The sequence below is a fragment of the Gymnoscopelus braueri genome (assembly GCF_963280865.1).
Source record: "Gymnoscopelus braueri genome assembly, chromosome: 7".
Classification (NCBI taxonomy): domain Eukaryota; kingdom Metazoa; phylum Chordata; class Actinopteri; order Myctophiformes; family Myctophidae; genus Gymnoscopelus; species Gymnoscopelus braueri.
This window is the reverse complement of record NC_137608.1, coordinates 27,705,614-27,723,324: the sequence shown is the minus strand read 5'-3', so window position 1 is coordinate 27,723,324 and position 17,711 is coordinate 27,705,614. Positions and strand designations below refer to the sequence as shown.

Here is a 17,711-nt window from a genome sequence, read left to right as displayed (position 1 = left end):
TAGGGGATTGTGTGCTTGTAGTTGCATTAGCGACTCCTACTGGTTGGGCGGGCACCTGTCCAGCAGGAATATATTATTATATTATTATATCCAATATTACATAATAGAATGTTATTTTGCTGTGAAAGTTGTAGTGGAAGTTCCAATTCAATAACGCTTATTTCTCCATCTGCAATGCATTTAGTGTGTAGTGTGTAGTGTAGTTAATAAACAATAAAAGCACAGTGGTTTTGGTCTTTACCCTTACATCTCTCATTTAGTCCAGACTCTTCTTTACTGCCCTCAAAATGTCCCGTCCTCTTCTACACGCCCCCTTTCATTCTCGCAAACATAACATACCCCACAACATAAGCTACCACAGAGCCACTGGGGAGGCTCTCTGAGTCTTCCAACCACCAGCTCACCACATTAACTGCATTCACATCATAATAATCAACCAACAATCTGCCTTGAATAACCCATGTTATCAGTTATACTTGTAGGACAGTAATGCAACGAACTGTGAAGAGAAAATAGGGAGACCCTGACAAAGTCTAATAGAAGATGTAGAGGAGGAAATAATGAAGTTGCACTCTGGGTAGGTGGTATAGAACGTCACACCCACACCGGTATTCAACTCCTGGTCATTAATGATCAAATGTTTCCCCTTCTATCACCCTTCAAACAATCAACCAATGTATTTAAAGCATAGAATCACCATGATTCATGGCAGATCTCAACCAGGCTGGGTTGCATGTCCAGGACTGTGGGGAGAAATGGCTCTGCATTGTTTAAAGGCCCCTTAATATGTGATTCAAATTTGGGCCAGACCGGATGCTGGATGATTTGTGGCACTCTTTGCAAACCGAATGTGTACCGATTGGTGTGAGTTTTGGGGCGAAAGCTGAGCTGTAGGAATCGTCACAGGTATGTTTTGAAGAAAATGCTAAATCGCTGGAAATCTTGTACAGTATATATCCTACATGAGGAGTGGTGTCATGATCCAAGGAATCCAGGAAAACATATTTGCTCGTACGAGCTACGAAAGCTACGAAAGATTTGGGGTGAGGTCTCCTTTGACCTACTGTGAGTGTGCATTCAAAATGTCATGCCGATTCGTCCAGCACTGTGCTTCGATAGTATGAGAAAGTGTGTAATCTGGGTCGTCGGTCTCCTCAACCAGTGGAGCAGTGGAGGATAATCATCTTCTTTTTTAGGTTCATATAGAGGAAGGGAAACTTTCCTCCTGCCTTTCACCATCCTTATCCAGGAGAACAGGTTGCCACCCGATAGTTGTGTGGTGGCAGAGACCAACAGGGATTGATAGCCCGGCGGTTGTAGACAGAACAACAGGGGAAAAGCTGGAGAAGATCCATGATAACAAGCTCAATGATTTCAGCTCAGTTTATGTGTCTGTGATTGCTGATGTCCTAGCCAGTTCTTCAGTAAGACTTCAGTCGGATGAATGGAGAGACAGGATTAAAGTATGTAAAAAGAACTGGCCCAGGTTTTACTTATAGTAACATGAGCGGTCCATTTAGGTCACAGAGTCACAGTAGCAGGGAAAATGGGTGTACTGTAGTATGTGGACAGACTTGGGGTGATCCAGAGGCAGAAAGTTTGGAAGCGGTATTGAATTGAAGATTGTGTTTTATTTGTTAGCAGCCCTAGCAGTATGTGGTTCACAGCAGTAAAACAGCAGGACTGGAAACCAGGTAGTTTCTGTTTCTGAAACAATATGTACTGGCAATGGGTCCGATGTTCGGCTGTGGTGATCTACCTCTTGAGGGCAATTCAGCTTGATTCCCCGCTAACCAACAACAGGAAATAACTTCATAATCCATTCATTTAACTATTTAAACCCAATATACTTAGTTGACCGGCCACCGGCTACTAGGCCAACTCCTTTTTTCCCTCAGCACTGTATATATATATATATATATATATTCACCAAAGGTTCACCCAAGAATAGGTTTGCTAGGGTTCATTTGGTTAAAGTTAAGGTCGGATATAGGCGGTTAGTTAAAAGACTGGCTAATGATACTGGCAGATTAAAATAATAAAAGCACTTAAAGGCATAACGTTAAGCATGACAGGAGGTGCTGCTGGCAGCGTTGTAGTAGCGTGTTGTGTCTCAACCCTGATTCTATCCCTGACTCGGAGTCCTAACTCTTCAAAAGCACAGACCAAAAGGCTCTCCTCCTTACATACTATAAGACTTGAAGAATATCCTCGTCTTCAAGAGAAGACTATTTGGACTTGGAAATTGGACATGGATATTAAGTATCGGACAAGAAGCATAAGAAAACAGTGCACACATATACAGTATATATACATACATTACAGACAGAGGATAAAGAATAAAAAAAAGTAGAATACACACTGTTGGTAGGCCTGGTAGTCCACGTACCCCGATGACAGCATTGAGCTCAGCCATGGTCACCTGTTTGGCCCGTTCAACAGCCTGGACTACCTGCTGTTGGTGCTGCAACACACACACACACACACACACACAGCTGCTCTGATCAAAACGCACAGAGTAAGTTACACGCTGTTAATACATTGGTTCGATTATATACTTTGTGTTTTAAACTTGGTATTTTTAAATAAGTAGCAGCAATGTGAAGGGCACCTTTAAAATAAATGTTTCATTTATCAACGTTAGAGCTGGCTCCCTTTCCTTCTTGTCTGCAGCCCAAAAACACTTATACACACACACACACACACACAAACACAGGCCCACACAAAATACTGTACAAACACACTTACCTCCTGAGAGAGGAAGGGGATGACTTGTGCACAGATGGTGTTTAATCTCTTGGCAATTTCGGTCTGGGGAGGGAGAGAGGGGGGTGTAATTTTTAATACCATAATTATAGACATTTAGATAGGACAGCTGTTTAGTATCATCAATCAGGTGTTACATGCATGCACACGCACATACACCTCAAACTGCCACCACCACAACGAGCTGACATTAACGCATACACATACTGTGACTGCAAAGACTACAACCAATGCACCCCCCACCCTCTCTCTCTCACACACACACAAACAGACAATATGACAAGAGATTCTCTAGCGTAGCTATCAGCATGAGATCAAGTTTCTCTCTCTCATTTATTCCTCTTTTTTCTCTCCCTCTGTCCTCTCGGCTCTCTGGGCCTGCACTCGGCTCTCTTCCCATCAGCGCTTTGCCATAATCTCATCAGTCCCTAATTTCATTTGCTCCCCCATCTAGTATCCATGCCAACACATCCGCCTGCCCCCCCCCAAGCCCCGGAGGTGGCTACAATTGGCCGAAACCAGATACCCCCACGGTGGCATCAAATCAGATAAGGAGGCTCATATTACATATCTTCCAATCAAATTGATACGAGTAGGGTCAGGGCGAAGAGGGAATTGGAGGAGCCTTGAAATGTAGTAATGGCTCATCAGACACACACATAGAGACACACACACACACACACACACACACACACACACGTATGTACTAGGATAAAAAGTTGTCACATATTCTGCTTTAAGAGCCAGCTAAATGCCTTTCACAGGACCTCCCGACATGCACGTGCATGCACAGTTGCACACATATATATGCACACTAAGCTCTATCAGCTGAACTAAAAGCACACACAATATTACCCAGGCACAGTTCATCCAATTATATACTTGGATGAGCCAAGTAAAGGACTTCTTTAGCCACGTAAACCCAGACAGAACTAAATTAAGAAACTGGTGCACCTGAAGAGCCATAAATAAAAATGACTTTGACCTGAATACACCTTGAGTGACCTAAATAAATTACTTCGCCCGTCTAAATATAGAAACTATTTTACCCAGAATACATCAAGAGGACTTAAAGGCACCAGAATACACCTCTAAGTGGAACCAAAACAATATACGTTTCTAGTCTATCTGATCCAGAATCAAAGAGAATACCTAAAGAGAGAAGAGTTACAAGCTGTGATAGGAATGTCTGCAGGTGCAGCACACATTGCACTCATCATGGTCCATTATGCATCAATCATTCTTCAACCACCTTCTGCTTTGTTTTACTACAGTAGATGCATTTTCATTTGGTCTAAAGAGTGACCTCACAAAAAGGTGTCCGTGTCCGAGTGTCAACCTGTATGCCAGTAGACAGTTATATCATGCAAATCTAGCAGACCTATCTCATCTCACATTGTTAGGTGGAGCATAAACCAAGGACGGGGCAACTATGTTTCCTAATATTCCTTCATTTGAAATTAGTGCAGTGCCCATTCAGGGTGCGGTGGCTGTTCAGAACCCATGCCTGCTCAGAGTGGGCCAGTTCTGGAGAACCGCAAACTCGACTTGGGTGTCTGGCTGGGTCCTTGGGTCCTCAGCAAAACACCCATGCAGCAAGTGTGAAGTCGCTCTGTTGAGCAGTTCGCAGGATATGCAAAAGAGAGACTAGCAGACAATACAGAGATTCCTGTAATTGATAGACAGATGAACTCTTGAGAAAACATGGGACCAAAATTATCCAGGTAAAACACAAAGTTTCCCCAAATCAGATGATCTTGCTGGTTGCTAAAAATGGCTACTGTGATTGAAATCTCCACGCAATAGTGCTCCCAGAACTTGACAAAAAAAGGACACGGACTGGTCTACTAGACTAGTGCACTAGTCCCATATACACACACACGAGAAGAGAGCTAAACAATGAGCTACTTTAGCGAGAATACACTTGGCCAACTCTCTGCATAGACAACTCTCTCATGACAGACAAGTCTGTCATTTGAATGCCTATAAATAGACTATAGAATCTGACTGATCACGGTATCTGAGAATGGACTGAACTACAGGGGCCAACTCAACTAAAGCTCACAGATCTATGCTAGCAAGGCTAACGAGGAATAAATAAACATGTTAAGGCTACAAATCCCTAAAGCTGTGATCCGAGAAGGAAATGTGACCGCAACAAATTGTAACTTGAAAGCTCCAAGAGTAAACAAAACTAGGCTTAGCAAGAACTAACAAGGACATGATAATGATGTTAGCCAATGTTAAATCTATGCAAGCTAACAAGGCTTATCTAATGGCACTCACTGGGGTTAATTAAGGTAATAGGGTGCCCCAGAATAGTAGTGGGCTAAAATGGGTCAAAGCCAAAGACAGTTTGTGGATTATTTAAGCTACATTTATACAGGAATAGAAACAGGAGCAGATTTTGCGCCCTTTGTGCAGATCAGATCTTTTCCACAGGTGAACATCTGATTACCGGTACACATGGGCCTCTCTCCCAAGTTGTACAATCAAAAGTTACGATTTTCTATGGCTCTGTACATCAAATTTAACGGTTGGTTGAGGACCCAGTCGGGTCACATTTCAGATGAGTCCTCATGGTATTGAGGTAGACACGTTTAAGAAGAGTCCAATAATAGTACTCATTTTGCCCTAACGCGCCATTAAACACACAGCAGAGGGAGAAAGAAATGCATATGCGTACACACAATGTGCTGAGATAGGATAGGCCTCATATTACACATAATTGCAGGATTATGAATTTCTCCCTTGTAGACACATTCACTCACACACACACTCAGTGTTTCTCTCTCCCCCTCCCTCCTTGCTTCTCAGCAGGAGGTGGATAGTTAGTTTGTACTCCCCCCCCCCACCCCCCCAGGAGCTTGTTGCTCTGACAACTGCAGCCCCAAGCTAATGACCTCCCCTGGAGCTTTGCTCTGTGCGTGTTGTGGTGTGTGTGTGTGTGTGTGTGTGTGTGTGTGTGTGTGTGTGTGTGTGTGTGTGTGTGTGTGTGTGTGTGTGTGTGTGTGTGTGTGTGTGTGTGTGTGTGTGTGTGTGTGTGTGTGTGTGTGTGTAGACAATGGGCAGAGATGCACCTCCCTCACAATGAAAGAACAGTAGTTTCACACAGATATAAAATGAAAGAGAAAAGGGGCAGGGGGTGTGAGAGAGGGGAAGCGAGGAGTGCAGTCTCTCATTGTAAAATGAGAGCAAGGGAGGGAGAAAGGAAAGCAGATAACCGGAGAGAGAGTGAAAGTGTGGCGGGACTACAGTAGAGGGTGAGCAAAAACAAAGAGAAACAGAGAAAGATTGAATGAGAGAGAGAGAGATCTCCACTCCTCAGTGAAGCAGCAAGGCCAATCCACCTCCAATTTCCTCTGGTCTGACGGGTCGATATCTGTGGTAATTACTGGTAAACGCTCTGAGCCCTGCACCACTCCTGTGGGGAAACGTCTATGTGTTTGTGTGTATGTGTGTTGGGGGGGGGGGGGCTTACGTGAGCACTTGCCTACCTAGCTGTAAGTACATTTATATCTTGCTATGCAAGTACAGTATGGCTGCCTTTTTAGTGTATCTGCATTCACACACAGGTGTGAACATATTTGCTTAGTGTAGCCTTTGTTATGTTTAAATGTCCTTGGCTGCAAGTGCATGCGCAGAGAGGAAAGCTTTTCCCTGTCTCTCTCTGTGTGTGTGTGTGTGTGTGTGTGTGTGTGTGTGTGTGTGTGTGTGTGTGTGTGTGTGTGTGTGTGTGTGTGTGTGTGTGTGTGTGTGTGTGTGTCTCCCTGCCTGTAAAGAGGAGCTCTCCTGTCTTTCTTCCTCTGTGTTTCCTCGATAAAGGGCCTCGCCGTGATCGATTTCTCTGCCCTCCCCGGCCCTGCCCCTCTAATGTAATAAAGCAGGCCGCTCCCCCAGACAGCACCAATCAATCTACAGAGCCATTCATCCTGCCTCTGGGCTCAGCCGGCCGGCCCTAACCAGGGAAATGGAGACAGAGCTCCATCGATCACAGATAAACACACAAACATATGCACAAATGGCCAGATACACACACACACACAGACACACACACAACCCCCCACGCACCAAAAAGTTAACACCCACACAAGTACATCAAAACCTTGCCATAAGAGAGGCAGACAGAGGATGCAGACAGACAGGCAGACAAGCAAGCAAGCAGAGACATAAATGGATAGACAAACAGATAATAGCATAACCATACCTGCTTATGCATTTCAATGTTGAGGCCATAAGACATCTCATAGTACTGGGGAGAGCAAAGAGTCAGATGGTTAGAGCTAGGACGTGTAGTATAATTTAAAGCCATGACAAACAAGCAATTTCTATGCTCCAACAAAAAGTTTTTAACATTTTGTCTGCACCAATCACCATGCTGTGTTCCATAACCTAGATTTGTCAGGTGTTGAGTCTCTTGCTGCCATGATGCACAGACGGTATTTGAGGGAAAGTACAGTAGCTGCGGTGGAGGATCATTTGCAGCTTTTTCAATTGTAATATTTTTTAACCCTGCTATAATGTTGTTTAAGACAAAATAGCTTTAAGTTTTTTTTATAAGATTAATGCAATTATAAAATAGTGTATTATGCGGCTGAAATTGTTGGTTTGGGTAAACAAGGACAACCAACCAGGCACAGATGCATACGTTTATCATGTCTATATAACAGACTTAATGGGTTGTTTCAGCAGACTGCCAAGGTGTGAGTGTGAGTCTAGTCTCACCATGACATAGTGCCTCTGCATCTCCGTCTTCTCACTGGCCAACTTCTCACATTCCAGCTTCAGACTGAAAAAAAAAAAAACACAAAATCAAATTTACTTCCACAGAAACACTTGACATAGTTGATGCAAGGAAGCTTATTTAATTAGACCTGAGGCCGATTCTAAAAACGCCTTCTAAAACCTAACCATAGTTTTCTGAAAACGTTCAAATTCTTACTAAAAACAAATAAAAAAAATGTTACTATATTATAGCAACAACTAATGAGACACAGAGGTGGCATCCGGATTGAAAGGTATAACAACGTATAGGTAGCAACAGGTCTCAATGGGTTCAGGAAGGGTCGCTGACGTCATTTTCTCTATCTAACAATTCCAGCCGGCAGATTCGTCAGGTGGTAAACACACCAGAAGTTCGGTGAAATAACATTGGAGTCTATGGGAGCCAGCTGGACAGCTTATGAACAAACACCATTTCTGAACGATTGAGACCTTTATAAAATATTTCGCTCAGGAAAATAAAAGAAGACACATGCTGTGTTGCTTTTTGATGTGCCCACTGTATAATTGTATAGAGTATGTAAAGAGCACAAAGTACGTTTCTGAATGTCCCAAGAATCGCGAGACTGTCCACCATTTCCTGTCTGCCAACCAAATCTTGCGATACCTCCGAGACAGAAACGATACCCGTCTCAATAAAATTATACAGTGTGCACATCAAAAAGCAAGTGATTAGAAAACAACCTGTGATACGTCTTCTTTTATATTCCTAAACCGATTATATGACAAAGGTTGCAATCGTTCAGAAATAGTGTTTGTTCATGAGCTGGTCAAGCCGGCTCCATTCACTGCCATGTATTTCATCGAACTTCCGGTGCGAGGTTTGCCAACCATGAGTCATGGTGCATTCCCGGTGTCCCTTCCTTAAATAAGCTTCCTTTAGTTGATGTGCATTTCAGTTCATCGTTGATGTTTATTACTAGTCTAGCCTATAGAAATAATACTTACGACACATACAACCCATATTAACCATTTTGTAGGGATGCACGTCATTGAAATTTTGGCCGATATCATAATACTGGTTAATTACATGGTCAAATCGATCGATACAGATATCGCAATACAAGTTTCCATACAGGTTTTCCTTACACCTGTTATAGATTAACTGTGGTTCTGGGTGCAGATACAGATGTCTAAAAAACATTCTTATTACCCGATTCATTAGGCCTACTGATTCACATATAAGCCTATCGGTCATTGGAGGTGCTGGACAACCGGATCTCCATATATGCCAACATATGGGCATATCGCCCGGATTGCCGGTTCTGGACAACCGCATATCCGACCGACTCAACACCGGGCACGGCACTCCCTCGGGACCTCAGCGACGTGCATGTCGAGGTTGGACGGACGGTTCTCGAGATACGTTAGCTACACACAGACGGACAGAGATTTCACGCATAGTAGGATGCCGGCCGATACCGATATTGATAAACGCCTAATCGTGCATCCATAAAATTTTTGGCCATTCTCAGTGTTCTACAATTTCCATTTCGGACACTTAACCTGGATGGCACAACCTTGTGGCGTTTCTCCACATCATCCATACTGTATGGTACAAGACGGCATGGCACTACTTTTTCACCCTCTACAACCTGACCCGCACCAGAATACAGTACCCCAACTTTTTTTGCTACCCCACCTCTCTGGGGTAGGTACTAACTGTGCTGAATGGGTGGAGCTATGGGTAAGGTTTGTTGACAGCCCAAACAGACGGAGCACTGCAATGGCTAAGTAAATACGAATCTGAAAGGTAGACGTGTTTTGTAAATTCTGAATAAACCCAATGGCAATCGTAATGTTACATCGCCGTTGTGAAGGATAATAAAAACACACCTGTGTTCTTCGTTTACACAAACGAACAAAGTCAACATCATTACTCTTCAGCATTGCCCACATACATTTCTCTTTTCAGCAATCCTCTCTCTCTCTCTTCCACTGACATTTTGCAACTCAATTAACAGGTGTATTGGAGATGGCCAAGCAAGCTGCATGCTACAAGTCAGAACAGATCAAATCTAAAGCACAGATAAAAAGTAAGTAAGAGTTGTAGTTTTCACTGTAGCCCAATGACATCATGACATGAGGTAAACTTTATACAACAAATTCAGCAGCATCTCAGACAGAGACAGAAGATTGCTCACCGTAATGGCTGCATGTGTTAGTCAGTGTTATAGCCCTACAACAAATACACAGAAGTCATTCCTGATGGTTTCCTTAAGCTTTTCAGCCCAGTATTTAGTCAACTCTGTCTCACCCTAGAGAACCCACAGTGACACCCATCAGCACTATATATCACTCACAATCATGTAATAGAAACATAACCACCAATCCATATTATGAAATACTGATTTAGATTCATTATAGTCTAGAAACATAACAAATAAATTACAAAGATAAGTGGTTGTCACAGAAGAAACTCTATTTGAGAGTTTATTCCACATAAGTCAGGGAATTGAAAAATGGTGCAACTCAAACATCATTGGTGGTACTAATCAATGACTATGTGCAAGGATTTGTTTAACTAAAAAAATGCAAAGCCTTCAATTGTAACAGGTTAGTCCATACAATCCAATTGAGCCCAAGAAAAACGAAAACTTTTTGGCTGCGAAAGAGGGGCAAATTCAACTGCATACTGTAGATGTTGAGCAAATAATGTTGTTTCTAACACTATGTTCCCTAAAGCAGATAATTATCACTAGCAATGCATGATACAAAACAAAGACAGTGTTCAACAAAAGGAAGCATTCCATTCTGTTATCCTCCTCAAAACATCCTCTTGTTGAAGCAACCTTGCCAACAAGCAAACACAAATAGAGGCATGCTCTTAACAGGGGTTAACATCAACAGAGTGGTTCACCAGAGTATTAAAAGTTAAACAGGTATTGCGCTTCCTGCATAGTTATGATAACCGACTGCTGTCCGCCTGGGATAACAGTGTTGGTTGTGCAGTGTTTGTTTAGTTTAACCCCGCTGAGCATGAGGTATCCACCTCATACCGCTTCCCAAAACTGGGCGATAAAATGAAAAACCTGTGTGTGTATGTGTGGCTGGGTGTGGAACAAAACAAAAACTCTGAGTTGTCTGTTTCTGTCATTAGGTGAGAGCTTTCACCTGTTATCACCCACAAAGAAAACACACAAATGCATGGATTGGATTCTCTCATTCATCTGTGCATATTCTCTCACTCAGGCACGAACACACACGAAACTGGGTAAAATAAAGAATGATTTATGAAACCCTCAGGCAACACGCCACCCTCTGGCTCCAACCCATCACCACGACTTACGACCTACCGCAGTGTCAGCGTCAACACTGATGTCTCGTCTGATGTGTGCGAGTGCCTGTTGCCTTATTCAGTTGGGGGTTTTGGCACTTATGGGTGCCGTAAGCCATTGGTTCTCAAAGTGGGGTCCGGGGACCCCCAGGGGTCCTTGAAGGAGTTCTAGGGGGTCCCCAAATAAATGATAGATAGTTAGGAATCAAATGGACCCTTATAGGTATGTAACTCAGAGAGCGTACAAATGGAACCAAATGGACCCGTTAGGGTCCATTTGGTTCCATTTGTACGCTCTCTGAGTAACTCTAAGTTAAATTCACATTGATTTTACGATATAAATTGGGGTCCCAGAGATAGAAATGCCATTAAATGGGGGTCCGTAGCCTAATGCATGTCAAACTTGGGGTCCTTGAAATTAAAATGGTTGAGAATCACCGCAAGAGCCGTAAAAATCTTCTCGTACGGGGGTCCCTGGCATATCTTTTCAAATGGGGGTCCGCGGGACGAAAAGGTTTGAGAACCACAACCACTGCCGTGAGCTATGCGGTCTGGGGGGGCGTCAATGACATTCTTCCCCACAAGAACAGGAGAGTGTTGCATGTGCATCGCGTACTGTATCCACCTGTGGTACTGTGCCTGAAGAAACTGGAACTCCTCCTTGATCCGGTCCAGTGACTCTGGGATGGTGAATTTGAAGGGCTGGCCCTGAGCCTGGTGGGGCGCCTGACACACACACACACAAAGAAAAGCGAGAATTACAAACATCACACTGCCTACAATGTCACTTCCAATGAGTCTACTCCTCTCCAGGGCTCTCATGTGTCAACAACTTAAAATTATGAGGCATCATTCAGCTATAACGTCGTCAGTCACCACTCCACTCCGCTGCCAAGTGTTACTTGGGCGTCGCAGTTATCAAGAGAGCATGTAATTATAGGGACAGGTCTGGCAGGTTGTTGTTAAAACTAAAAACAAGAAGCTATCCATCAAAGAACTCTTGGAGAGCGCCAAAGCGGTGAGACACAAACAAACGCGACAGATCAGGTTAAGTACAGTTCGGCCAGAGCAAAGAAGGGTGAAGGACAGTGATGGAAAAAGTACTCGCATGTTTTAGTTAAGTAAAAGTATCGATACTGCAATGTAGAAATACTCTGTTACAAGTAAAAGTCCGGAATTCAAAATGTACTTGGGTAGAAGTACAGAAGTATTGGTATCAAAATGTACTTTAAGTACCAAAAGTAGAAAGTATAGCTACTCATTATGCAGAATGTCCCGTTTCACAAGTTTTCAAATGTATAAATTGTATAAGAATCTTTTGAAAATAGCAGATCTACAAGCTTACAATGTGGGACGCATTGTGAGCTTGCAGATCAGCTGTTTTCAAATACAAAGTAATATAGTAACTAAAGTTGTCAAAATAATTGCAGTGGAGTAAAAGTACAATATTTGCCTCTGAGATGTAGTGGAGTAGAAGTAAAAGTACTGACAACTGTAAATACTCCAGTAAAGGACGTACAGTAGGCTACTTGAGTAAATGTACTTGGTTACTTTACACCACTGGTGGTGAAGAAGAAGATGACAAATGTCTGTCTCTTACCGGGTGTCGCCCCTGGGGAAACATCGTTATCTCCGAAGAGGAGGATGCGCCCGTTTCCTGCAAAAAAAAAACACCCAAACTAAGGACCTTTGGGGGGGGGTGCTTTTATAAGTAGACCATGAAGACAAATCCATCCATCGCGATGTATGTGGTCCTTGTTATGATGATGATATACCACTGTGTTTTTGCCTGGGTTACTTCCACACAGAACCCGAACGAACCAACCGATGTAATGTGAATCTGTGCTTCCCTCTCTCTCTCTCTCTCCCCGTGTCCGTGTGTGTTATATTACACTTGCTGTTCTTGTCCTCTTCGCTCCGCCGAGCAATACGGCTGTAAATCAGCCAGAAACACACGGGAAACGGGTCATTAGCTGGAGGAGGAGGAGGAGGAGGGGGTGCATAAAGCAGGTGAGGATGTAGATGTAGACCCGGAGCCACCTTCCTCCTGGGGGTGGGTGCTCTATTTTCACAAAAATGTTCACTCCTGTGGTTGTGTTTTGTTTTGTGTTTAAAGAAAAAAAGAAAAAAAAAGAGGGAAGAATCCGATATATTCCGAACGGAGAGACGACAAAACCAAACAAACCAGGAAAAAGAATCAAGTTGGCAGACCAAACATAGACAGACAGACACTAGAAACAAATCCACACAAGTTAATTGCAGTGAAGAGAGTTCCCACTTGACTCGCCGCGGTAGCTTCTTGGTGGTGGTTGAATATTCAACAACAACAAAAAAAAATGAATATTTGCTCCCCCTCGGGCCAATAACACGCGCGAGTTTGGAAAAATGCTGCGGTGGTCCCCCAAAAAAAATGTTTAATAGAACGCGGAAAATGTTGTTAGTGTTTTTTTACAACAACAACTCCTACTACAACCACGGCGGCAACAGTCTCGCGTCTAGCAGCTCCGCTTTACCTCAATGGCAACTTTCTCACGCGGTTTCACGACCCCCCCAACTAACCAAAAACGCAGAGCACGCCCACAAAACGACCGCTGACCAGCGTTGCCAGATTTTGCGAGAGAAATGAGCAACCGGGTCTATGAAAACGAGCCCAAAAGAAGCAACTTGGCCACATGAGCACTTATATACATACATTAGCTATTTGAAAATAGCAGATCTACAAGCTCACAACGCGTTGCATTCTCAAAAGAAAAAATTAAACAAATGTGGAATATTTTAACCACACAAATCTGGTACAGGGGTCCCATGGCACAACAACATTTGCAGTCTGCAGACAAATATATATTATTTTGGGGGTCCTTGACATGAAAACATATGAGAACCACTGGTTTAAACAACATTAGGAAACAAGCCCAAATAAGCAACTACACTTTAGAAACAAGCCTAAAAAAACGCAACCGCAACTACTACTACCAATATTTTCAAGCAACTTTACAGAAAGAGAAGCCCAAAGTCCCCAAACTCGCTTATAATAAGCGGGCATGGCAACCCTAACACTGACCAATGAGAAACGCTGCTCCACGTGGGCTAGTGACGTAGTCCATGGAACGGACCAATGGACGCCACGCGTGTGGCTTCGGTTCTTTTGACCTGATTGAGCTACGGGGATCCTGACCAATCCCAGGCTCCATGGGCACGGCCATAACAAGGCGCGCGGGGCGGGGCGTGAGGTGGAGGATGGCAAATATCAGCTGTCAGTCAAAGTAACGTGGGGTAAAACTGGAACAAGGTTAGACACTCACTCACGCGCCTGCGCGGACACACACACACACACACACACACACACACACACACACACACGCACACGCACACGCACGCACACACACACACACACACACACACACACACACACACACACACACACACACACACACACACACACACACACACACACACACACACACACACACACTGAATCGGGAGCTGCTGTGAACCGTCCTAAGAAATGCCACAGCATATTAACTCAATATTCCTCTCTCTCTCTCTCTCTCTCTCTCTCTCTCTCTCTCTCTCTCTCTCTCTCTCTCTCTCTCTCTCTTGCACACACACACACACACACACACACACACACACACACACACACACACACACACACACACACACACACACACACACACACACACACTTCAATTCATTCCACCCTCTGTCTGTGTCTACTAATGTTCAAATGTCCTGCAAGTGAGTGGCATTTTAAAACATGCATGCCATTGGTATACAGGCAATGTATTGTTTTCCTTCATTCCACATCGTCTGTGTTATCTAATGTCACTGATGGAGATGGACATGAAAACAGGATACCATCCTGTAGAACTGATGTATGAAAGGATATTCTGAACAGGTTACCATTATCCACTAACAGAACCTTGATGACCTGAAGGGAAGACACTCAGAAAATAACAACTATAACACACACATTAATTGTAAAAACTACTGATGATTTACTTATGAACTATTTCCAAACATGACAAAATGACCACATCATAAGTTGTCAAGTGGCCCTGTGCATGTTTCATAAACTTTGGTCATAGAGTGGGCTTAGGGCGTGCCAACTACTGTGTTCCACTTATCCCGTCTAAGCCCCTCTCAGTTCACAGGGAAAACCCCCATCAGGCACACACTGACCTGTGATTGGCTTAGAGAGCTCAACCCCTGACCCTGAGACCTTTGACCTCCCTGGCGGCTGATCCGGTCCATATGAGAGACTCCTGACTGTGACCCGCCGTGACCTTTTTTCCCTGCTCTCAAAAACACACCCTTACATGCACGCAAGCATGCACACGAGCGCTCTCTCTCTCTCTTTTTCACACACACGCATGCACACACAAACGCACGCACGCGCACACACACACACACGCGCACACACACACACACACACACAGTGTGACTAAAAATACCACCCACTGTGCCGCACCTGTGTATGTGCTTGTGTATAAAAGACAGGGTGACCTCATGTCATGAGATTGCACCTCTGTATGTGTGTGCACACATGTGGAAGGAGATGAGCTTGTGTGACTGTGTATGTCCATGTGTTACAACCTAGTCTGTCTCTCTCTTCTCTCTCTCTCTCTCTCTCTCTCTCTCTCTCTCTCTCTCTCTCTCTCTCTCTCTCTCTCTCTCTCTCTCTCTCTCTCTCTCTCTCTCTCTCTCTCTGTTTGCTAACATTTGTCTTGACATTCTCCTACCTTCACCTCTTCCACCCCCAACATAAACCAATCAGACGGCTTTGTAATATAAGCCAATTCCAATGTTTGGCTATTTGCTGCACTCGTATCCTAAACCAGTTAGCCGTCCAGAAACAGAGACAGTCTATAAACTAAATTGTCAACTTTATCACGGTGGACAACTAAGACTTCTGGTTGTCTGTTATATACATATACATATATATACCATCACTGTCCTGCACAGCAAAATTCTCATTGGTAATTCAACTTAAAGAGTGTTTACACTCTTAACCACTCTTAAACCCTATATACTTCCCCCAGGGCTCTATTTGATGCGCTTCTTTTTTTCCCTCTACAAACGCGCTCATAGATCTGCTATTTTTGCCCAATGTTCACCCCAGAATAGGGACACTATTCTGGGGTTTTGGCATGATGGCAAAAATATCCTTATTTCCATATCAACAAACCATGCATTTTGAGTAGGTTTTAATTCAAGTGACAGACAACAAAATGCAGGTTCCGTGGATGAATGTTCCAATTAGTGGACAGCATTATGACAGAATCTAATTGGGGTCGTGGTGGCAGCATGTTGTTAACTGAAACTATGGTCAGAGCGGGAAGTAGGATGAGATTAGGATTAGTGGATTTAGACTTCCAGGTAACGATTGATGACCTATTAAAGTCTTATATAGCTGTACTCAAGGAACGTGTCCACAGCCCGTGTGTGTGTGTGTGTGTGTGTGTGTGTGTGTGTGTGTGTGTGTGTGTGTGTGTGTGTGTGTGTGTGTGTGTGTGTGTGTGTGTGTGTGTGTGTGTGTGTGTGTGTGTGTGTGGTGTGGTGTGTGTGCGTGTTATTTTTTCATACATGTTGAGAATCTTATGAGATTGTGGATCCTCAATTATGAGGAAGTGTTCTCAACGATATCAACAACGATATTCTGTGTTTCCTCTCAGTGCTGTGGAACAGAACAGGGAGGTAGATAATGGTGCATGATCTCACTAACCCTCTGATTTCTTTAACAAAATAGCCTATCCCTAATCCCCCCCCCCCCCCCCCCCACACACACACACACACACACACACACACACACACACACACACACACACACACACACACACACACACACACACACAGTCATTTGTTTAGTGTGGGGAAGCACACGATTAGCCTCTGCTTTGTATGGGATACAAAACCTGCCCTGCAAGGCTCATTTGGTTTGCAAATGTCCCATTTCTTTCTGATTTTAGTGGCTAAAACAAATGGTGGGGCTTTGTTATTTTTTAAAGAGGGGGAGGGAGATGGAGAGGGAGAGAGAGAGAGAGAGAGATAGAGGGCGGGAGACAAAGGAGAAGTGGCTATTTCAGCTGTGCCCAGGTCCTGTGTTGCCAGGTCTGCTTATTATATGCGACTTTGGGCTTGTTTTGTCTGTAAAGTTGCGTGTAAATGTTGGTAGCTGCGGGTTGCATTTTTTTGGGCTTGTTTCTAAAGTGTAGTTGCTTATTTGGGCTTGTTTCCTAATGTTGTCTAAACCAGTGGTTCTCAAACATTTTCATGTCAAGGACCCCCAGATTAATTTGTGTTTGTCCGCGGACCCCCATCTGAAAATATTTTGTGCCAGGAACCCCCATACAAGATTTGTATTTCGAAAATAGCAGATCTACAAGCTCACATTCACAACGTGCCGTGGTTTAAAGTGCTCATGGCCTATAGTCAATTATTTTTGGGCTTGTTTTCATAGACGGGTTGTGTATTTCTCTCGTAAAATCTGGCAACACTGCCCAGGTCAGCTCAGCTCTAGTGGAGAGAAGAGGCTCTCCCAGATAATGGCTGAACAAGCAGCTTTGTGTAGGAGGACAAATGGAGTGATCCTACTCTTGTTGCACTTACCACTTTGAGTGTGTGTGTGTGTGTGTGTGTGTGTGTGTGTGTGTGTGTGTGTGTGTGTGTGTGTGTGTGTGTGTGCGTGTGCGTGTGTGTTTGTGTTTGTGTCTGTGTGTGTGTGCGTGCGCGTCGCGTGGCCCCTTGTGGATGTGTGCATATTGTTTATGTGTCATTTACATTTGTGTGTACGCACATGGGCATTGTTTAGTGTGTGTGTGTGTGTGTGTGTGTGTGTGTGTGTGTGTGTGTGTGTGTGTGTGTGTGTGTGTGTGTGTGTGTGTGT

At 43.8% G+C, this 17,711-nt stretch overlaps 1 protein-coding gene across 7 annotated transcripts in view; it reads right to left on the bottom strand.

Moving 5' to 3' along the window:
* The window catches only part of LOC308088557 (transducin-like enhancer protein 1), a 38,751-nt gene extending 25,419 nt beyond the window's left edge, over window positions 1-13,332 (bottom strand). For 2 of the 7 annotated variants that reach the window (XM_080433034.1, XM_080433035.1), the window contains exons 1-6: window positions 12,426-13,332; window positions 11,442-11,551; window positions 7,492-7,555; window positions 6,974-7,018; window positions 2,749-2,811; window positions 2,363-2,464 (exon numbers count right to left, since the gene is read on the bottom strand). In XM_080433034.1, coding sequence (XP_080289160.1) covers window positions 2,363-2,464; window positions 2,749-2,811; window positions 6,974-7,018; window positions 7,492-7,555; window positions 11,442-11,551; window positions 12,426-12,449 — 408 coding nt within the window. In that variant the 5' untranslated portion in view covers window positions 12,450-13,332. The remainder of the gene's footprint in view (window positions 1-2,362; window positions 2,465-2,748; window positions 2,812-6,973; window positions 7,019-7,491; window positions 7,556-11,441; window positions 11,552-12,425) is intronic. The other 5 variants (XM_080433038.1, XM_080433039.1, XM_080433036.1 and 2 more) reach the window with 3 other exon arrangements.
* Between the last annotated feature and the right edge of the window lie 4,379 nt (window positions 13,333-17,711).